This window comes from Drosophila navojoa, chromosome 4 (assembly GCF_054131105.1).
Source record: "Drosophila navojoa isolate 15081-1374.11 chromosome 4, UAZ_NAV_1.0, whole genome shotgun sequence".
Taxonomy (NCBI): domain Eukaryota; kingdom Metazoa; phylum Arthropoda; class Insecta; order Diptera; family Drosophilidae; genus Drosophila; species Drosophila navojoa.
In genome coordinates, this window is record NC_142892.1 from 3,978,889 (window position 1) to 4,001,616 (window position 22,728).

At 43.0% G+C, this 22,728-nt stretch overlaps 1 protein-coding gene across 2 annotated transcripts in view; it reads left to right on the top strand.

The window, feature by feature from the left end:
• Dnah3 (dynein heavy chain 3, axonemal) overlaps positions 1–22,624 on the top strand; it is a 38,749-nt gene extending 16,125 nt beyond the window's left edge. Inside the window, exons 25-53 of one of the 2 annotated variants that reach the window (XM_089259931.1) lie at positions 1,325–1,493; positions 4,900–5,093; positions 6,358–6,560; positions 7,680–7,867; positions 8,431–8,601; positions 8,664–9,872; positions 9,953–10,096; positions 10,210–10,392; positions 10,691–10,896; positions 10,965–11,279; positions 11,334–11,565; positions 13,084–13,209; positions 13,335–14,401; positions 14,462–14,773; positions 14,848–14,995; positions 16,026–16,236; positions 16,293–16,427; positions 16,524–16,696; positions 17,355–17,522; positions 17,754–18,313; positions 18,384–18,558; positions 18,627–18,799; positions 19,113–19,595; positions 19,718–19,897; positions 19,953–20,112; positions 20,182–20,591; positions 20,951–21,161; positions 21,259–21,297; positions 21,896–22,624. In XM_089259931.1, coding sequence (XP_089116057.1) covers positions 1,325–1,493; positions 4,900–5,093; positions 6,358–6,560; positions 7,680–7,867; positions 8,431–8,601; positions 8,664–9,872; positions 9,953–10,096; positions 10,210–10,392; positions 10,691–10,896; positions 10,965–11,279; positions 11,334–11,565; positions 13,084–13,209; positions 13,335–14,401; positions 14,462–14,773; positions 14,848–14,995; positions 16,026–16,236; positions 16,293–16,427; positions 16,524–16,696; positions 17,355–17,522; positions 17,754–18,313; positions 18,384–18,558; positions 18,627–18,799; positions 19,113–19,595; positions 19,718–19,897; positions 19,953–20,112; positions 20,182–20,591; positions 20,951–21,161; positions 21,259–21,297; positions 21,896–22,243 — 8,293 coding nt within the window. In that variant the 3' untranslated portion in view covers positions 22,244–22,624. The remainder of the gene's footprint in view (positions 1–1,324; positions 1,494–4,899; positions 5,094–6,357; positions 6,561–7,679; positions 7,868–8,430; positions 8,602–8,663; positions 9,873–9,952; positions 10,097–10,209; positions 10,393–10,690; positions 10,897–10,964; positions 11,280–11,333; positions 11,566–13,083; positions 13,210–13,334; positions 14,402–14,461; positions 14,774–14,847; positions 14,996–16,025; positions 16,237–16,292; positions 16,428–16,523; positions 16,697–17,354; positions 17,523–17,753; positions 18,314–18,383; positions 18,559–18,626; positions 18,800–19,112; positions 19,596–19,717; positions 19,898–19,952; positions 20,113–20,181; positions 20,592–20,950; positions 21,162–21,258; positions 21,298–21,895) is intronic. The other variant, XM_018102615.3, reaches the window with a different exon arrangement.
• Positions 22,625–22,728: the final 104 nt, after the last annotated feature.

A 22,728-nucleotide genomic window follows, 5' to 3' on the forward strand; every position in this document is an offset into this window, starting at 1 on the left:
ACTTTATATCTCCTACAGTTTAAGAGCTAGAAGCTTCAAATTTAGATAGTTGAGTTACTGGTAACCTCCTCTATCGATGCCCCAAAAATAATTGTCACGCCTCTTTGGGGGCGTGGCATATCGAAAAATACCCTGTAATTTTCACATTTTTTGAGCGTAAGCATTCAAATTTCGCATATATGTTACCGTTAGCTCTTTCTAAGGACTGGCCAAAAATGAGGTGTCTACGGCCACTAGGGGCGTGGCAATTGGCATTTGTAGCATTAAATTGCGACATTTATATGCTTGAGCTATCTATGTACATTTGTAAATGTATATACAAATAGGCTTAATAGGCATTGATAACACGGAAGGAAAGATTTTATAAAATTTAAAAATAAAATTTAAATACTTAAAAAATATAAAAGAAGCTAAAATAACAAAATTTGCAATTTACAAAAAAGAGTTTTCCGCGGGATTTGAACTCGCACCCAAGCCATGTTTGTCAAAATAACAAAAACAAATTTAGCCGGCGCCTTTGCCGACAACGCTACCGCCTACTGTCAACAAACGCAATTAAAAAATGCGTACAAATTTAAACTTATAAAATTGTTCAATTAGAAAAAAAGAATAAAATATCTATTTCATAAAAAAACGAAATATGTATGAAAAAAAAACATCCTTAATGGGGACTTGAACCTCCGCCGCTGTAAGATAACTTGCGACGCCTTTAGCGCCCACGCTATCGCTTTGCTTTACAGACTGGTAGCTAAAATACAATAAGCTAATAACAGAGCGTCATCTGACAAAACTACAACAACAGCTAGAAAATCCAGAAATCATCGCAATTCTTAGAATGCTAAAGAGCGCGCTTTTGTAATGTAAGCAAACGCTAAAGAATCTGCAATAGGTGTGACCGAAAGCTATAAACGAAAATTACCATACATTTGTGCTCAAAAAGTGCACGATCAATATAATAATTATCGATTACTCGATAAAAATTACCAAAAGCTACAATATAATCAAGAAGCATAATTGTTTTGTACTAATTTTTTTTTTTTGAGCCAAATTAAATTAAATTTACAAAGGGACTGTGAATGAGTATTCCGCAGTCGGTAGCGCCCGACTGCAACGTTCTTACTTGTTTAAGCTGCAGCAACGAGAAATGCGAAAAAATGCAAAACAGATATTAAAAACATACTTTGGCATGTTGCCTTCTGTGCAGCACATGCCGCACCACCCAACCACACATCATACGTCCATAACCACCCACCACCCCCACACACACAAACACACACATGTGACTAGCTGAAAAACCTCTTTTCTAATTCCCCGTTTTGTTCAGCACTTTGATGGGCGCTTTGAAGTTATGTTTGGGCGGTGCGCCCGAAGGTCCTGCGGGCACTGGCAAAACGGAGACCTGCAAGGATCTGGCCAAGGCTGTGGCCAAGAAGTGCGTCGTATTCAACTGCTCCGATGGCCTGGACTACAAAGCGCTGGGCAAGTTCTTTAAGGTAAGTGTCTGATTGTCTCGCCACTACAGGTTTTTGTTGTTTTGTTGTATGTTTTTGATTCTGTTGCCACTTCTAAGAGAGTTCTCAGAACTGCGACACGCTGTCTGTCCCGCACGCTCGTGCGCTCGAGTCTTTCTGCTAATTGATGGTCCGATGTTGGTCAACAACATTAATCAAAGAACCTGTCCCAGGCAGCGGCACGCGCACCAATGATGACTTTCAGTATACACCCACACATATGAATATACACGCACACTTATACACACACGTGCACAGCTGTACGTACACTTGGCAAAATGTAGAAACGGATTAGCCAGAAGTAGCTTGTCTACTTATGAGGCTTAGGAGTTTATTTTTAGCTTCTGTTCAGGCTTTTATGCGCGACAAAAACAATCACATACAAAATTTACTTGATTGAAATAATATTTTTGCATTGAATTTGTTTTTGGTTATTCGATGCATTAGATTAGATGACAATTCTTAATTGGAATGGAAAGGAGATAGAGCTTTATTAGCTAGTGTCTCATTTACCCCTGATACATATTAAATTTTGTAATTCATTTTGAATGAGAATTTTTATTGAGCAATATTTTTTTTTTTTATATATTAAAATTAGTTAATACTCTCATTGCTTCAACAATTTTATCAAATAGCTATGTGTATTTATTTTATTTTATTTATATATTTTTTTTAATTAATAATATATTTATTTCTCTCAGTGCATAAATACATTTGCGTTCTTTTTATCCAGACACAACGGAGCCAGTCGCTGACTGTTTATTGAAATTTATGCAGCTCCATGGTCTGACTAATTAGGTAGTTTGTGAAAGTAATCGCCATGGCGACTAGTTGGTCTCTTTATACGAGAACAAACTATAGTGCCGAATGTGGGACTAAAAAGCTTTCGTGAGCGTTCAAATCTATGCAAATTTTTATTAGCAGGTCGTTAACCGCATACGCATATTTACACACACGCACCCACATACAGGCGCACACACATCCACAGGCACACTCACACAGACGCACATACGACCGCATCTTAAGTAGGTGCTGCTGCTGTGTAGTAGTAAAATTTATGCGTGTTTGAGGCTCTAATCGCTTAATTCTGTAGCACGCCTAATTGCATAATGGTTTAGAGGTCTCTCACTTCTAATCTTTCTAGCCATTCCAATTGGGCTCCAATTGGGTTGAGTGTGTTGGCGTTAATTTGCATGCGAAAATAATCGCAAACTTTTGCCGCAAATCAAGCAGCAGCAACAACAACAACAACAAAGAACCCGAAATTTCAGCGTTCGAATCTCGATTTAGATTAATTAATTTGATTTAAGCTGAAGTTAAGCTGAATCCAGTCAGCCTGTTGCCTATTTATTTATTGCCATTGATTTGCTTTAGGTTTAATAGTTGCTTAGTTTTTAGAAAGTAGTTCCATCTCCGATGCGTGACGCACACCCGCTCTCTAGCTGTCTGTCCGACTGTCTGGTTCTAGCCATAATATTTCGGAAGTCGTAAATTTTCCACACGCAGTCGACAAAAACAATTTTGCAAGCAATAAAATAATTTGCAATTGCCAAACAATTCAAACTATTTCGATTTCGATTTATGCCTGCCCAGATATGGCGAGCCCCAAAAACAATTTTTGTCTCTCCACAAATGGAAATGCCCATAAAATGCCCGCAACAATGGCAGCTCACCAAAGTTCTTGCCAACCAACCGGCCAAAAACAAAAAAAACAAAAGGCCAGTTGTCCAATGAATGCGCAAAACTTCTCAATATCTATGAATCTATGAGCGGATGCACAGAGGCAGACAGAGAGAGAGGGAGAGGGAGAGAGAGGCGGTGGGAGACAGTTAGAAAAAATTGGTTGCAATGCGCGAGTCTTGCAGCTGCCAAAGGCAACAAACCACTTTGATAGAGTTCAAAGTGTCCAAACGCCAGCCAAAGAATCGAACACAAACAACAACAAAAAGTGCACAAACAAGGCTCACACACACACCCATACACCAACACCCACACACATTGCTGCGTGCGCTAATTGCACAATAGAAACAACAGTAGGAACAATTGCGACTGCGAAAAAAAAAACGGGCAACAGCATGTAAAACAGCTTTGAATATAGTTGATGCAACACGATGTGATGTTGCCTCTTGTTGCATGTAGTGTGGGTGTGACCAAAGAGCGTTGCCTGATAAAATGGAGAAGAGTTCGATCTATTGATCAGAAAGAGTATTATTGAAATAGGTAGCAGCAGCTACATATAGAAGTTTTATCAGTTTCCGCCTTTAAATGAAAATCCGCTTTATCAGCACATGTTTTCTATTTTTTTTTCGTTTCCTTAAATAATACCTATTTATGAGCGCATATAAAATCCCTTTAAAGAGCGCTTTGCTACTGCTGCTGCTGCTGCTGCTGCTGCTTCTTCCCATTGTGCAACAGTAAACAGTCAGTTGGCATATGTTACGAGCACTTCTAGAACGCTTCCGTTCCCGCTCACCCCACCTCTCTCTTCCGCTCTCACTCTTTTTCGCATAAAGCTGCATATTTATTGGCAACATGCAAAAGAAAAGCATATCAAAGGGCGCTGCATTGGCCCCCAAGTCCATTCACTCTTCTGCTATCTGACCCCAACCGACCAGAACCGCATACCGTAGGGCAACCCACGCAGGCAGGCAGCGGCGGCAACAACTCGTCTACATTTGTAAACCATGTTGCAATGTTTGTGCCTTTGCTGTTTGTCGAAGCATTGGAAACTATACACACCCACATCCGCACACATACACACATACACTCGCTCACAACAAATACACCCAGTGCACATAGCCCGAACCAAATCGAACCGAAACCGAGAATGTGAACGAGCACCGAACGATGAGCAACTGAAAATAATGTTTATGCTGCTGTTTGCTTTGGCTATTTTTGCCATTTCTCTGCTGCATGCGTTTTGTTATACATTGCCCATACCCTAAAGAACCTAAGAACCCGGCCTGGTTTGCCTTTCTATTCTTTTGATACTCTGTAACCTATTGGATATGAGTTCAACATAAGCCGAGTGGCTTGCATCATTTTATAAGGATCGATACGATTTTTCTTTGATCTGTTTCTTTCTAAGCCTCTGCCTTTATCCTCATTCTAATCCCTTTAGCTTAGTCTTTCTTTTTGTCTTTTTCAATCGCCTCTTTCCTCCCCTCTCTGTGGTTTTCTCTAACTATTTTTCTATCTCTAACTCTAACCTCCATCTCCATTCTGACTCAGTCTTTATAAACGCTAATCTATTTGCATGTTTAAGGAATTCTAAATATATTTTATAATAGTGTCTAGCTCGTTTTTACATGGTATCTCGTAGTCGTATACTATCTATCCTTTGCTTTTTTTTATATATGTGTTCTTGTTTGCCTTTCTTTCTTTTCAGGGCCTTGCACAGTCGGGAGCTTGGGCCTGCTTCGATGAGTTCAATCGCATAGAGCTGGAGGTGCTGTCGGTGGTGGCGCAACAGATTCTAACCATACAGCGGGCCATTGGACGCAAGGTTGTGAAATTCTTTTTCGAGGATACAATGCTCAAACTGGATCCAACTTGTACCATATTCATAACCATGAATCCTGGGTGAGTGGCACGTGAGATGAGTGCCAGAGTAGCAGCAACCACCAAGCAGGAAGCTGTTGCTGTTGCTGTAGCAAAAGCAGCAGCAGTAGCAGCAGCAGCAGTAGCAGCAGCAGTAGCAGCAGCAGCAGCAGCAGCAGCAGCAGCAGCTGCGGTTTCACGCATCGTCCTTCTCGTTGGCTTTTTTTTTCCCCACTGTGCATTTGAAAATGCATTTAGTTACTTTGTAAGCTGCGACACACGGCCTATGTCATCTACAACCATGCCCAGTGGGCAAAAACAGTGTCTCTGACAGGGTTCGATGCGACTCGGCTCGACGCAGCTCTCCGACTGGTAGCCGGAGCTATTAGTTAGCAATGGCTGCCTGGCTGGCTGGCTGGCTGACTATGGCGGCCCTTTGGGCTTGGTCACGATATTGGTAGTTATTGCGTTATTGGAGATTTTGTGCCCCATACGGTTGCGGATATTTATTGCTTTGGCATACATGTGAAACAGCTGCGACAAACATGCATATTAGGCCTACGACCAACCACTGCACCACCAGCCAGCACCACACGCAACGGCCATAACTGACACTCAGACGCTGTGCCAAAGCGTTGCCATTCGGAAAAAGGTCTTAATTTCCCTTGCTCCCAGCTCCTGGTTATGCTTTCATTTTTTTTAGTTGGGCAGAAAGCTTAACCTTTTTTTGTGCAAGGCATTTTCAGCGGGTATTGTTGGCTAAGTTGTTAGCTATGTTTCCTCATTTAAAGAAATCTTTATACATCTACACTTTATAGTATTTATATAGAAGTTAGAGCTACCCAAAAGCATTTGTGATCTCCCATCAAAGTAAAATTATATTCTAAAGCTTTCAACGATACCAAGAATTCGTTTTCCCATGCTCTACTTCTAACTGTCCTTCTGTTTCTAGTCCAAAGCTAGTTGCTTTGTTTCAGCAATAGATCGTTAACAAGTCTTACGTGAAGTCTTTGTATATTGCCCATAACTATAAATATCTTTTCATATACACACATTTTCGCCCTAGGGCATTCAATATTCAACAATCCGAAACTGGCTCTTTTTTTTTAAGGATTTTTTGTGCCTGCCTTTTGCCTGCCAATTTGTCACTCAGCCAGACGTTCCTTAAAAGCAGTCACTCATATTGCTAGTTATTGCTCGGCTCTAGTCTGGCTTTACTATTTATGCCATTAGCACTTGCAATTTGATGTATTTGATTGGCCATTGCCTATTGAATCGCTTCAAACGTTCTCTTCCCTCTCTCTAGCTACGCTGGCCGCACAGAGCTGCCGGATAACTTGAAGGTCCTGTTCCGTACGGTGGCGATGATGGTGCCCGACTATGCGATGATCGGCGAGATAACACTCTACTCCAACGGCTTCGATACGGCACGCGTTCTATCACAGAAGATTGTACAGGCCTACAAATTGTGCTCGGAGCAGCTGTCCTCGCAATCCCATTATGATTATGGTATGCATATTTTCTCCTACACATTCTTATATTTATACCCATCACATCATCATGACCTATCCATATTTTTCAATATCTATACATACATACATCTATATCGGTCGAGCATTCATCGATCCAGTTACCCATTTCTGCTTCTCTCCCTCATTTTGATTTCGATCTCTCTAATTTTCTTTACTAACAAGATAATTTGGATTTTATTACCTATGCAAATATTCTTTAACTATTACTCTTCATTCTTTTTTCTTCATCACAAGTTTGATATATTTTGCTATAACTCTTGCTCGATTTCATTAGCTTTTACTTTGTGTTTTATGTGTTGGGCTACTATTTTAACTGACTAATAAGGTAGAAAAGCTGGCGAACCCAACTTTGAGGCAAACAACATTGCGCTTGTCCTGCATCCTGTGCACTATGTCCTGCGCTATTTTACTGCATTCTGCATCCGGCATGTTCTGATGTGTGTGCGTGTGTGTGTACTTTTTTCTCTACTGTTTTCTTTCTTGTTTCAAGGCAAAGATATTGCTCGCTTTTACGACATAACATGTCATATGACATTACAACATGTCTGTGCGTGTGCCTCAGCGTGTGTGTGTGTGTGTGTGTGTACGCTGTGTGTATGTGTCCGGCCGATGACTGCAATTGCCGGCTGGCAGCTGTGCAAGTTTATGTGCAAAGTACATTTGATCAGTATCTTATTTTGAGTTTAAATTGAAAAACTTTCTTGCAAGTTTTGCTTTTGCGCTTTTGTACTGCGTGTGTGAGAGACAAATGCCACACACACAATGTTGCCTGACTGTGTGTGTGTGTGTGTATGTGTGTGGGCGTGTTGTTTTGCAAAGTAATAATAAAAACTATTTGTACATTTAGTTGCTGCTTGCTTCAATTGTTGTAGTTGTTGTTGTTGTTGTTCGCCTCTGTCCAGTTGGAAAACTTTTGCATTTTGCTTTGTCGCCTGTAATGAAGCTCCGCTCGGTTTAGTCAGGTATCGATTGTAAATACCTAAGACAAAAATGTGACTAAGTTATGCACATCGTCAAAATGCCGCATAACTGTCAAGCTAATGTCATGCCGCCGACAACACCCATCTCCATCTCCCTACTCCTTTCATTTCAACAGGTATGCGCGCCGTGAAATCCGTGCTATTGGCATCCGCATCGCTGCGTCGCCTTTATGCTGACCTGCCGGAGCCCCAGATTGTTTTGCGCGCCATTGTTGATGTCAATCTGCCGAAATTCCTCGAACAAGATATTTCCCTTTTCATTGGCATCTATATGGATCTCTTCCCAGGCGTTGAACTGCCCATGGTAAGTCGCCTCCTACTCCAACTCACCATAGAAATTCATAAAGTGCAGGTGTAATGAGCTGAAAGAGACGCCGTTAAGAACAGCAAATTAATGCGATAACTGCCTGACAGATGCGTGAATAAGCCCATATTAAAAATGGGCAAATTCTGCATGTGGAAGACTTAATGCTCTTCAGAATTTCTGTTTGAATGGAATGATGGTAGTTTTGCTTAGATTTTCAATACAGACTCCAGGAAGAATGATTCTATTCTAAGAAAAGATCTCAGTCATTTCCTATTTAAATCAAATTTCGACTCAATTACTTATTGATATACATACATATATATATTTTTATCTCTCATCCAATTTCATTCATGTCACCAACTGGTTGAAGCATCAGTTGCAACTCCTTCATAATGAAATGCCCATTCAACTGGTTCTCTCTGTTTTTCTGTTCGCATATTTCATTGCATATTTTTCATATTTCATTTACACCTGTTTTCCTTTGCCATTTAACGGCACTTCTGTTGGGCCACCTGCACCTCCTGCTTAACCACCTTCTTTCTGTCTGCTGTCGCTTCTAGCCAGTGCGCGATGACATTATCAAGTGGCTGCGTATTAATCTGGCGGAAAGAAATCTGCAGGCGACGCCTTGGTATTTGGAAAAAATAATGCAGATATACGAGATGATGCTGGTGCGTCACGGCCTGATGATTGTGGGCGGCTCCATGGGCGGCAAGACGACCGCTTATCAGGTGAGCGCAGCGGGGAATTCAATAATTCAACACCAGTCCAACGCAATTGCAATTTTATGTAGATGCTCGCCCTGACGCTGCGAAATGTTTCACTTGATGAGGAGGCAACGCTCAAAGAATATCCGGTGGTCTTTCGCATTATTAATCCCAAGGCAATCACCATGGGTCAGCTTTATGGACGTTTTGATCCCGTCTCTCATGAATGGTCCGACGGTGTATTGGCCAAAACGTTTCGGGAACAGGTGCAGGGACCAAAAACCGAACGTGCCTGGGTCATGTTCGATGGCCCCGTGGATGCGGTTTGGATTGAGAACTTGAATACCGTGCTGGATGACAATAAGAAGCTGTGCCTCATGTCCGGCGAAATCATGCAAATGACCAAGATGATGAACATGATGTTCGAGCCCGCCGATCTCGAGCAAGCTTCACCGGCCACCGTTTCCCGCTGTGGCATGATCTATATGGAGCCCTCGCAGCTCGGCTGGCGCGCCTTCCACAAGAGTTTCACCAATGTTCTGATCAACATTGTGGGCCTCAACGAAATCTATATGAATCTCTTTGAGGACATGGTCGAGTGGCTGATACCAGCTGCCCTGGAGTTTCTGCCACGCTGCAAGCAAATGTTGGAGCTATCGCCGCTCTATCAATACCAGACTTTCTCACGCTTCTTTCTGCACTTTCTCGAGAAGCACAAGGTGTTCAATCAGACCTGGTTCCAGCAAATGTTTCTCTTCTGCTATGCGTGGGCATATTGCTCGGCTCTGACGGGCTCGGGCCAGCGTACTTTCGATTCGCTGTTGCGTAAGGTGATCTACGGCTCCAATGAGGACTTCCCGAAGCCCAAGTATTTCTCACTGAATCGCGGCCAAATGTTCCCCGAGAAGCAGGTGTTCCTAGACTATCGTTTCGACGAGGCTGAGAATTGGTGGACTTGGCAAAAGTCATCCGATGATCCATCATCGGGCACCTCAAATTTTCCGGAAAATGCGCAAATTAGTGAACTGATTGTGCCTACCAAGGAGACGGGCTACATATCCTACTGGCAGGACTTTTGTATATCTAAAGGATTTAGCATGCTTGTTGTCGGACCAACCGGCACGGGCAAGAGCGCTATTATAACTAGCAATTTGCTCGCTCTGCCCAAATATGCAAATCTAACCAATATAATCAATTTCTCGGCACGCACCTCGGCTCAAATGGTGCAGGATACGATTATGAGCAAGCTGGATCGACGACGCAAGGGCGTCTATGGACCGGCTCTGGGCAAGAAGGTAAGTGGGAGATATTTCTAGACGTAGAATTCGTATACTCAAGACTCATTTTGTCTAACTTAACTCAACTATTTCCACAGTGCATAGTCTTTTGTGATGATGTGGCCATGCCCTCCAAGGACACGTACGGCTCACAGCCTCCACTGGAACTGCTGCGCTCTTGGCTGGATCATGGCTACTGGTCGGATCTCATAGATACCACCAAAATCGAACTGATTGATATGGTGAGTGGCTAACAACTGACAGCTATTTGTCAACAATTTCCCAAAAAAATATAAAATTCTGCTGACCAATCTGTCTATCTCTCTCTCTCGTTCTCTCTCCCTCTCTCTTTCAGTCGTTGGTCTGTGCTATGGGCACGTTGGGCGGCAGCAATTTTATCTTTCCGCGTCTCTATCGCCACATGTTCGTTGTGGCCGTGGACTCCTTTGAGGATTCAACTATCATACGTATATTCACGACGATTGGTGAATGGCATTTTGCCAAGGGCTATCCCGAGAAGGTGGCACTGTTATCGCGTGTACGTAACACCACTCCACAATACACCTTCTCCACCCACAACAACAGCAATAACAGCAACAGCAACGGGACAATCTCTGTCCAATTGTCCGTCCGTTACTCTTTTTGGCTCGTAGCCAGGCGCTGGCGCATAATAAAATTAAAATGGCGAATTTTATAACTTCATTTTGCAAAAAGTTCGAATGGCCATGTTCTATCTTTACCTCCCTCGCTCGTCATGCTGCTGCTGCCGCTGCTCTTGTTGTTGTTCCATCTCTACACATATTCATATATGTCACCGTGCACTCGGTTTTTTGCAGGGCTTGGCAGAGGCTATGGTCAGCGTCTATCGTGAGGCAATGCGCATCTTTCTGCCCACGCCAGCCAAGTCGCACTATACCTTTTCCTTGCGAGATATCACGCGCGTCTTTCAGGGCATTGTGATGGTGCCGCCCAAGCGTATGCCGGATCCGGAAAAGATGGGTCGTTTGTGGGCGCATGAAACTTATCGTGTATTTTATGACCGGTATGCAGCTCCATTGACCTTCTGTATGACCCTTTCAATTTATTGCCGTCTGGCTGTCGCCATTGCAGTTTGATCGACCAGCTGGATCGGGACCGTCTGCTAATTATGGCCGTTGATGCGTGCAAGAACTGTTTGCGTTTCTCGCTCGAGTCAGCGTTCGCTGAGCGCATTGAACCGGGCGAAAAGTTGAGCGACAACGATCTGCGCAATCTCTTCTATGGCAACTACATGGAGCCGGATGCGGAGCCCAAGTACTATGACGAATGCGACAGCTATCAAAAGCTGGAGAAGCTCATGAAGTACTATCTGCAAGATTACAATTCCTTCTCGAGCTCGCCAATGGATTTGGTCATGTTTCGATTTGCCATTGAGCATGTTAGCAGGTAATACTAAGACTAGTACTAATTACTTAATATTTCTGATTAACCATTCTTTAGAGTCTCGCGTGTGCTGCAAATGCCACGCGGCAACATCTTGATGGTGGGCATGGGCGGCTCAGGACGACGCAGCTCTTGTCGCCTGGCTGCTCACATAGCCGATTGCCGCCTGATGACCGTGCAGGTGTCCAAATCATATACACTAGCCGATTGGCGCGATGATCTCAAAAAGATACTGATGGCATCAAGCTTCAATATTAATCACACCGTTTTTCTATTCTCCGATGCGCAGGTGAGCTCAGATTTCGTTCGAACTCATTAGCAGAGAGCCATTATGTGTGCGGATAATCAGCATATAATTAGCAAAACAATCAGTTGGGAGGGCAATAAAAAACATTTGAATAATGTTGTAAATCGCTTGGACAGCTACACAAAGCGCAAATCAATGTCAGCGGGGTACAACAAACCCATAAAGATCGTAGAATATCAAATGCATACTAATCTAAGGCAATTAAAATATTCTAGGTAGACACTCACACAAACACACACATACACATACACACACTTGTTGTGCAGCAAAAATCAAATTCCATCGCATAGCTTCGCTCTAAGCCAAGCAGAAGATAGTCAGGCTAGAGCGCTCATTGTTTGTGCCAAAATTTACATTTATAATTACGTTAATTGTTGGGCTATGTAACTTGATTATTGCCAAATAATTTGCATGCGCAGCAGCCCATCAATTATGGCGCATGAAGAGCCTTGGCGCTGCACACAAGATTCGAACAGAGTAAATCCTCCGAATTAAAGCTTAATTTATTGGCCTGAAACCTCAAATCAATATGATTAAATCATATCTGATGAAATTACAAATTGAGTCTCAACGTCGCAGCCAACAAATTTTGAAAGAGAGAGATTTGTATACTCTGCTCAGTACATATGCTTAGTTCAAATTCGAATAAAAGAAACTGATGATAGCAAAAAGAATGAGATATAAAGTTACTCTAAAGAGTTAACTTGAACTTCTTTGATCGCATATAAATACAGTTTCCGATGAGATATACCGACATGGTATATATTACCCTTATGCAAAGCGTATTCAATGTACTCCAAATTAGCCTAAGCTTTCATAACTTACTTTTCATGATTGCCTCTGTCGGTTTGATACCTTCATATAAAATTTACTTATCCATTATTGTTCTCCGGCCACAGAAATCGAAATTATACGCAATGCATTTGCTGATGTGTTGTTAGAGTGATTATGTATACCTTTTGTTTTGGCAATGGTAACATTTGCATGCAACCTGAGCAAATTAAAACGATGAGCAAATTCAGCTGCCTGGCAAATCAATCAATGCTGTATTTAGGTTTCCTTTTATTCCCCACCGTCTCGTCTCTCTCTCCCTCTCTCTCTCTATCTATCTCCCTCACCGCACTCGTCGACAAACAAATCTCGTTGCACACATTAATTAACAATTACACTAAAATGCTTCAAGAGGCTACAAGTTGGATTCGGGCGACGACTCTGCCTCTGGGCTTTGCAACTCTCAAATTTCAATGTAAAGTATTTCGGATAGAATCGAATCCTATGGCACTTAGAGCGAATGCAAAATGCATGTTACTGCTCCAGCTCCAGCTCCAGCTGCAGGTGCAGGTGCAGTTGCAATCGTCATGGCCATTGCCATTGCAATTGCAGTTTGAATTTGGGCAAGTTCTGCATATATGAAATAGGACAGAGCTTAGAGATTTGCATTGGACAGTATGGCTATTCCCTGGACACATGTTATTTTTTGGTTTTTATTCTCTTGCACAGGCAACGGATGAGGGCTATGTGGAGGACATCAATGGCATACTTAATACAGGTGATTTGCCAAATCTGTATCAGCTGGAGGACAAGGCAACTATCATGGAGAATATGGCCAATGTGGCGAAGCAAGTGGTGAGTTTAAAAACGATTCAGCTTTCTCTTTGCATATGTATACATATATACATATGCATTTATCACTTATACTTATGTATACATATATACATATGCATTTATCACTTATACCTACCTCACTCTAGGGCAAAGTGCTGGACTCGCTGCCGAGCGAGGTGTATGCGTACTATATTGAGCGCATTAGAGAGCAATTGCATATTGCGCTCGCCTTCTCGCCCATAGGTGAATCGTTTAAGGAGCGCATTCGAGTCTATCCCTCGCTGATCAACTGCTGCACCATTGATTGGTACATGCCCTGGCCAGAAGAGGCGCTCTCTCGTGTGGGCTCCTACTTCGTGACATCGATGAATCTAAATAAGCCGCAAGATGAGACACCGAGGGTTTCGGAAGAGATACCACAGCAGGAGGAGGAGGGTGATAAACGCAAGACAATGGGCGAAGTTGACCGGGAGTTGACACAGTTAGAGCAAGATTTGGTCGTTTGTGTCATGTACTTCCATCAGTCAGTCGTGGATGCCAGTGAAAAGTGCTATTTGGAGCTGAGTCGCCGCAATTATGTGACCCCATCAGCATATCTAGAGCTGTTGAAGGCCTTCCGCACATTCTATGCTCGTAAGATCGATGAGATAACTAGATTGAGGGACAGATACACCACTGGCTTGGAGAAGTTGGATTTTGCTGCCAGTCAGGTGGGCGAAATGCAGACTAATCTGTACGACTTGCAGCCAAAGTTGAAGATATTGTCCGAGGAAACGGATCGCATTATGGTGAACATTGAGCGCGAGACGGCGGAGGCCGAGAAGAAGAAGGAAGTGGTGGGTGCAGATGAAGCAGCGGCCAATGAAGCAGCCGCTGCGGCCCAAGCCATCAAAGATGATTGCGAGACAGATCTAGCAGAGGCTATTCCTGCCATGGAGGCTGCCCTGGAGGCGCTGAACACCTTGAAGCCCGCTGATATTGGCGTGGTCAAGTCCATGAAGAATCCGCCATATGGCGTCAAGTTAACCTTGGAGGCGGTTTGTGTGCTCAAGGGCATCAAACCGGATCGTAAGCCAGATCCTAGTGGACATATGGTGGAGGACTATTGGGGTCCATCTATGCGCATGCTCAGCGACATGAAGTTCCTCGAGTCGCTAAAGACCTTCGACAAGGACAACATACCACCGGCCATCATTAAAAAGATACGAGAAAAGTAAGGGAGTGAATGCATATTTAATTATATACTCATATATATTTAACTCTTCCATTTCAGGTATATAGCTGATCGAGATTTTGTGCCCGAGAAGATTAGGTCTGCTTCCATGGCTTGCGAGGGCATTTGCCGCTGGGTGCGCGCCATGGATGTCTACGACAAGGTGGCACGCATCGTCATGCCCAAAAAGGCGGCGCTGGCCGAGGCCGAGGGCGATCTGTCCTCGCAAATGGAGAAGCTGAATGCCAAGCGAGCCGAGCTGCAGGTCATTCTGGATAAGTTGCAGAAGCTCAACGATTTCTTTGCCGAGAAATCGCGTGAGAAAAAGCGACTCGAGGACGATATAGATAACTGTGAGAAAAAGTTAAACAGGTACGGCCATTGGAGGCGAACTTTTCGTGTAAATTTCATTTTTGAAAAACTTTCTATGCTTCATTTCGTGGCAGAGCGGAAAAGCTGCTGGGCGGCTTGGGCGGCGAGAAAACGCGCTGGTCAGAGGCAGCCAAGTCCCTGCACGAATCCATCAGCAATATTGTGGGCGATGTGCTGCTCGCTGGTGGCTGCACCGCTTACCTGGGCTTCTTCACCACCGAGGTGAGTGTTAGCCAAACAAATGCAGCAATTGCTGTGGAAACTGTGAAAACTGTGCGAAATCTGTGCTCTTTCGGAAGCACAGCTAATGGCTGCCGTGCCCGCTTTCCATAAAGGATTTTAATATGCATGAGCACGTTGCATTGATTTCCTTTCTTTTTTTCTCTGCCTCTCTCTCTTTCGCTCTCATTGTATATTTTTCATTTTTTGCATATTTTTATGCTTTTTTTCTGTTTATACTTGGAGCGTTTAAAAAAAAGTATATATAGCTACCCACAATAGGGTGTACATGCCACCACCCTAATGAGCATATCAGACAGGCAGGCTCAGTTGTTGAACTTTTTGTGAGTGCTGCTCATAGACTGAGCTCTCAATTACTCAATGTGTTGAAAGAGCTTAACATGTTCACGTAGATTATTACGAAAAAGTGAGAGGGAAAGAGAAAGAGAGAGAGAGAGTAATTTGGTATTCAATTGTTAAATTCAAAAAAGGTTTTAGATATCATTATCTATTAAATTATCAATAGTTTAAATAGAGCATTTAGACTTCGTGCAGTTCTTTAAAATATCTCTGGCATGTTTTCCTGTTGCTTTTTTTTTAATCAGCGCTTAGTTTTAGAGATGACGCAACATTTTTATGAATATATATTATTATTACTTTGTATGTATATAGATATGTATATTAATATATTAAAGAATATGGAAATAGTTTTCTATGTTTAGCTCACAAAAAATGCACAAACGTTGACATATTCAAAGCACTCAACTAAGTTAAGCTATTCGCTATGTTTTTATTGCATAATTCAAGAGACGTTAAGAGCTTGTGCTATATAGAACATATATGCATATATGTGAGTTGATAACGAATAAAATCTATATCCAAAAATTAATAAATATTATAAATAACAAAAAAAAAATATATATATATAAGCAGTGAATAGAAAAACTTTTTATATTATGATATAATCCAATTTCTGCCCTTTATATTTACTCAACTTTCGTGACATTAATATTTCCTCTTTTCCTTTGCTCAGTATCGCGCCAACATTTTGGAGGACTGGTATGGCATCTGCTCACGACGTAAAATACCTAGCAGTGAGGTATTTTCGCTGGCACACACATTGGGCAATCCGATGACAATAAGAGCCTGGTCCCTGGCTGGATTGCCCGCTGATAACTTTTCGGTGGAGAACGGCATCATTGTGGCCAACAGCAGTCGCTACTCCCTGCTCATTGATCCGCAGGGTAAGTGGGGTGAATAATCAGACCGCAATCGCAATGCTTCAATAAATACTTGACAGTGCAAGCAAACAAGTGGATCAAAAATATGGAGAAAAACAATAACTTGAAGGTGATTAAGCAAAGTGATAACAATTATATGCAAGTGCTGGAGCTGGCGATGACGTACGGACAGCCAGTGCTCATAGAGAATGTGGGTAAGTTGAATATCTACTACTGCAATCAGACACAGCATGAGTGTGTGTGTATATATATCCCTATCTCTATCTGTATATATCAAACTATTCAATTAGGCGAGAAACTGGATTCAAATCTAACGCCCATATTGGAGAAGAACATCATCAAGAGCAAGGGTGGCCTCTTCATAAGGAGTGGCGACACAATGATTGAATACAATCCCAATTTTCGTCTTTACATAACGACCTGTCTGCGGAATCCGCACTATCCGCCGGAAGTGATGGTTATGGTAAGTTGACATATGCAGACAGTCCACAGCAGTTAGGCGAGGAGCCAAGCAACTGAGTGAGTTTTGTGGCAAGTCAAGCCAATGATGACGTTAGTGTGTTGTGTAATAAAAACGACGAACTTAAATTGATATTTGGAAAATGCGCTGCAGCGCAGCAGCAGGCGCTGCCAATATGCAAATTTTCGATGCCATTGACGACGGACGACGGACGACGGATGCGACGACAAGGAGATGAGCTGAGCTGCGGACTTGCCATTGATGTACGTGCGAGCCTGGCTGCTGCATAACTAGCAGCCCAGTCTTAGTCGCAGTCTCAATAGCAAAACCAAAGCTCCAACCGCTGCCGTCTGGTTTCTAGCAGCAGCTCCTAGTCCTGGGTCCTGGCCGTTGGCGTGTTTATAAAATTTTCCAGCATTTCGCTTCTGTTGGCGTTTCTATTCCTTTTTATGCTGTTTCTGCTGCTGCTGCTGCTGCTGCTGCTAGTACTGTTGTCAGCAGTTTTTCTATTCGCTTTTCTTTATTTTTTCTGCTGCGGCACATTGTGTACGTGTGCATGTATCTGTGTGTGTTTATTTTGGAGTTTCCCATTTTACGTGCCACATACATACATACATATACGTATATTTTCCATTCTACATTCTGCTTGCTCGCTGTTTAGGTAACAGTATTAAATTTCATGATAACGGAACAAGGATTACGCGAACAATTGCTGGCGATTGTTGTGGCACACGAGCGTCCCGATTTGCAAGAGAAGAAGGAACAATTGATTATTGAATCCGCAAGGAATCGTGATGCATTGTACACCATTGAATCCAAGATATTAGAGGTAAGCCCCACCCCGTTCGCTTCACATCTACAATAAATGTTTATTTTTTGCTCTTGTTCTGCATTGAGCATCCTTTTCGTTTTCAATTAGAGCAAATATTTTATTTATGTTCCGATGCTTGCCCAATGACAATTCAATTAACTGGAAATAAAACGTTTAAATCTGCGCAAGACTTACTAAGTTCTTCCACTTCCCCTTCTCCATCTTCTTCTTCTTCTTCTATGCACACAGGTGCTGTCCACATCAGAGGGCAATGTGCTGGAGGATGAGAATGCCATCAATATACTATCGTCCAGTAAGATCCTATCGGAGGACATCCAGGAGAAGCAGGTTATTGCCGTTGCCACCGAAATCGAAATCGATGCAGCACGCCAGCAATATATACCCGTGGCCAAGCACTCAGCCATTCTGTTCTTCTGCATCAGCGAGCTGGCCAACGTTGATCCCATGTATCAATACTCCTTGGCCTGGTTCCTAAATCTCTTCGTGAATACCATATTGAAGGCGCCCAAGTCAGCAGTGCTGGCTGAACGCTTACAAAATCTCAACGATTACTTTACCAAATCCATCTATACGAATGTGTGCCGTTCGCTGTTTGAGAAGGACAAGTTGGTCATATCGTTGGTCATGTGCCTAGGCATACTCGTTTCGCAGGGTCGTCTGGAAAAGGAGGAACTGCTATTCTTCTTGACCGGAGGCATTGGTTTCAAGTCAATCATTCCCAATCCCTATAAGGATTGGCTGCCTGAAAAAGCCTGGGCTGCCATTTATCGAGCCAGCGATCTCGAGGGGTAAGACTAACATAGAGAAACAATTCCATCATACTCTATAATATAAATTTATTCAAATCTCTGCTCTTAGCATAAAGAACTTCCATTCGAAAATTAAGAAAAATTTGAATGAATGGCGTGAGTATTACGATGCCATCAATCCGCAAGAGATGCCCTTGCCCGAACCCTATGGCGAGGTGAGCGAGATGCTGCAACTGATCATACTGAAGAGCATGCGACCCGACAAGCTGGTGCCGGCTGTGCGCGTAAGTGTATTCATTCGGGCATTATATATCATGCGTCTATCTCATTTAATTTGGTATGAACACAAAAGGCTTACATCACCCGCAACCTGGACAAGTCGTTTGTGGAGCCGCCGCCGTTCGATTTGGGCGCTTCGTTCGCGGACAGCTCGCCAAGAATACCGCTGGTGTTTTTGCTTTCGGCCGGCTCCGATCCCATGGCCAGTCTCTTTATGTTCGCCAAACAACGCAACATGTACGAAAAGTAAGTTAATTAACGTAGACTGTGGTGTGCCTCATATTTTCATGTATCCAACATGTATGCGCCCCTCCGCCGGCCGGGCTCGGGCTTGTTTTCGATTAAGCGCGACATGTGCCGACTTGTACCGGATATGTGCGGATGCTGCATGCTCTGCTCCACGACGAGTGGGCGGTGGCAACAGCAGCTGAGCTGTGAGCCGTGAGCTGTGAGCTCTGCAGCTGTGTGCTGTGTCAGCGATAACTTTTGCAACTTTAAACTAAATTTATGCTAAGCGCGTGGCTATTTCCCCTATTGTTTTGTTTGTTGTCTCTTTTAGAACGAAAACGATTTCGTTGGGTCAGGGTCAGGGACCGCGTGCAGAAAAGATGATCACGGACGCAGTGCGTCACGGCCAGTGGGTTGTTCTGCAGAATTGTCACGTCGCCTTCAGCTGGATGGGTGACCTAGAGCGTATTTGCAATGACACCACATTAACGGAAAACGCACATGCCGACTATCGACTGTGGTGCACCTCGTATCCCAGCTCAGTGTTTCCCGTCTCGGTGCTGCAGAACTCGGTGAAGATGACAAACGAGCCGCCCAAGGGTCTGCGCGCGAATATGCATCGCTCATTTACCTCGGATCCATTAATGCGCGACAAGTTCTTTACAAACGCTTTCCTGTTCTCCGACCAGGCCAACAAATGTTGGACACGCGGTGTCTTTGCTTTGGTCTTCTTCCATGCCGTCGTGCAGGAGCGGCGCGAATTCGGACCACTTGGCTGGAATATACCCTACGAGTTCAATGAGTCGGATTTGAAGTGAGTATTTAAGAATTTTGTGTAATGAATGGGAATATTAAGATAGAGTTGACAGTTTCTGTAGTCGATTTCCTATATTTCTATAAGTTATTTCGGATTATCCCTTAAATTTCTCCTTTTAGAATCTCCTTGCTGCAGTTGAAGATGTTCATTGCGCAGTCCCATAGCATACCCTTCCGTGGCCATGTCTATCTAACCGGCGAGTGCAACTACGGCGGTCGTGTGACCGACGACAAGGATCGTCGTCTGATGCTATCACTGCTCAATATGATATACAATAGCAATACAATAGAGGTTGATAAGTAAGTAGAATCGCTCATATAATCCACTGGTACAACATTCTATCTATCCTGCCAGCTATCCCTTGTCCCAGTCGGGCAACTATTGTGTGCCGCTGAGTCCAACGAAAGCGAATTCAATTGAGTATATTTCCACATTTCCGCTCAGTCCACAGCCCGAGGTTTATGGCTTGCATGAGAATGCGGATATTAATCGCAATGTGAAGGAAACTAATGCGGTATGTAATAGAACTTTTTGTTATATATATCATTGTGAATATATATCCTGGTATGTATCCTCCTCACAGCTCATCAGTGGAGTGCTGCTCACACAGACCGATTTGATGGCCTCGGTGAAGGCAAGCTCGGCAGGCGGCGCTAAGGAAGATCCCGCCATTGCTATATGTAAGGAGCTATTGTCGCGTCTGCCCGATGAATTCGATCTAGATGAGGTGTCGAAGGCATATCCCGTGATCTATACCAATTCAATGAATACGGTGCTGCGACAAGAGCTCATACGGTTCAATCGTCTGCTCTCTTATATACGCAAGAGCCTGGTGAATGTGGGCAAGGCTGTCGTCGGTCAGATAGCGATGATACCCGAACTGGAGCGCACACACGCGTCCATGATTATAGGCAAACTGCCAGCGGATTGGTTGAAGAAGAGCTATCCATCGCTCAAGCCCCTGGGCAGCTACGTGAGCGACTTTCTGGCCCGGTGAGTGCGCCCTGTCACATTTCTATTTTACAGCCATCAATGGGCATTGTACTCCGGCTGCTGCTCCGGCGCTGCTGTTGAGTTCTTTTGCTGCAATTGTGCAAATATAATAAAAATGTATATGTGGAATACATTCCATCCACCTTTCATATAACCCCAGCGCATGTGCTGCTGTGGCCATTCATAGCGAAAATCTTATTTGCCATTGACATCAAAGGACGATGCCATTTGTGTGTGTATCCTCTTGGCAGTGGCATTGTGCTTTTGCTTTGTGCTCAAATATTAAATATTTATTAACAAATTGAAAAATAAGATAACTCATCATCTACCCATTTCTCCTGTTATCTCCGCCTGTCCAGCTTGGCCTTCTTTCAGGATTGGATAGACAACGGTGAGCCGAACGTCTATTGGATATCGGGCTTCTACTTCACCCAATCTTTCATAACGGGCGTTCTGCAGAACTATTCGCGCAAAAATCGCTTTCAGATCGACATGATTTTCATAGAGTTCGCCGTCACCAAATTCGAGTCGCAAACCACACAGGTGGCCAGTGTGGGCGCTTATATAAGGGTAAGTTTAAGACACTCAGACTGAGCAATAGACCTGATTGAAAAACTTGTTAAATACTTAAACAATTTCACATTTGCTGACACTTTAAACTCTTAAGGAACAAAAAGAGATTAATGACGAGACAAAGTTTATACAAGTAAGAAAAGCTTTAGCGTCTATTGAGAACTCATATCAAGAAAATTAACTTAAATTTCTCTTTAGTTATATTTAGCATTTAGTCAGAGTTTGATATATTGTTGCATTTTTTTCACTCATTATCTTTGTAATAAATCACACGAATAATCTTTCTTTAAGATCAGCCAGCATCGTTCTAATTACTTTTTAATTACTCTAGTCTTCATTTTAAGTGCAAGTTAAATGGATTTATAAGAATAACATTCAAAGTTGTACTAACAACAACTACTGTACTTAGCTACCTAATTTACGTTTCTTTCTAATTCTTAGCTAATTACATTAATAGCTTTGAGTCTGAGTTAAATTCTGTTATTAATATAATATATTTCTTTATTTCATTTTTTTTCATTTGAGTACACGCAGTTTCATCTTGAACTCTTTGGCATAACTTTTATCTTTTCTTTTGTAAATTCTAAATGAAGAGATTTGCCAAGTTCTTATTCTATACTAATCCGGGGCAAGCCCACGCCTCACGTTTCTCTCAAACTGCACGACTTTGCACAGCTTTCTAATTCAGAATCAGATTTACAACTTGTGTCTTTTTTCTTCTCTGACAACAGGGCATTTTCATAGAGGGCGCTCGCTGGAATCGCAAGACCAAAGAGGTGGACGAATCGTTTTCCAAAATTTTATTCGATACTCTGCCTGTTATCTATTTACGTCCAGTGCTTCGAATGCCGGAAGACATACCGCGCAGCAGCGGTGGTGAGGAGCCACGCCCCAAAACTGGCTCCGATGGTTTCCCCATTTACAATTGTCCCGTTTACAAGACCAGCGAGCGACGCGGCATTCTCTCCACCACCGGCCATTCGACGAATTTCGTAATGTATCTGCAGCTGAGATGCTCCCAGACGGAGATGCATTGGATTAATCGGGGCACCGCTTGCCTCTGCCAGCTGGATGATTGAAAATTGACCCACGGACGGGCCCCAAGCCGGATGTGCCACACAATAAGTTACACATATTATAGGCCAACACGGGGCGAACGGATGCATGAATTGAAAATGAAACTGAAAATGGCAGCCGTAGTGTATTTCACTGCCCACGAAGGATCGTCCCACCATACCTGGCCATCACACATATACATATATATTTTTTTGTATTCTTGCGTTTTACATATATGTATGTGTATATATCAATATTTTTTCCCCCGACGCGAAGTCCGGCACAAGCTGCAACTGCGATTCTATTTGTTTATAACCGTTTTTACCAACGATGCCACGTGCCGGGCAGTGGCATTTTGATGATGATGTTGATTGCCAGATATAAATTAAATATGCGGAATACTATATAGCAATGGCTGAGAATATATGTATGTATACATATACAAATAAATATATTTTTTTTGGTGCGCCATTTACATATGAATAAATGAAACAGGAGCATAAAGATA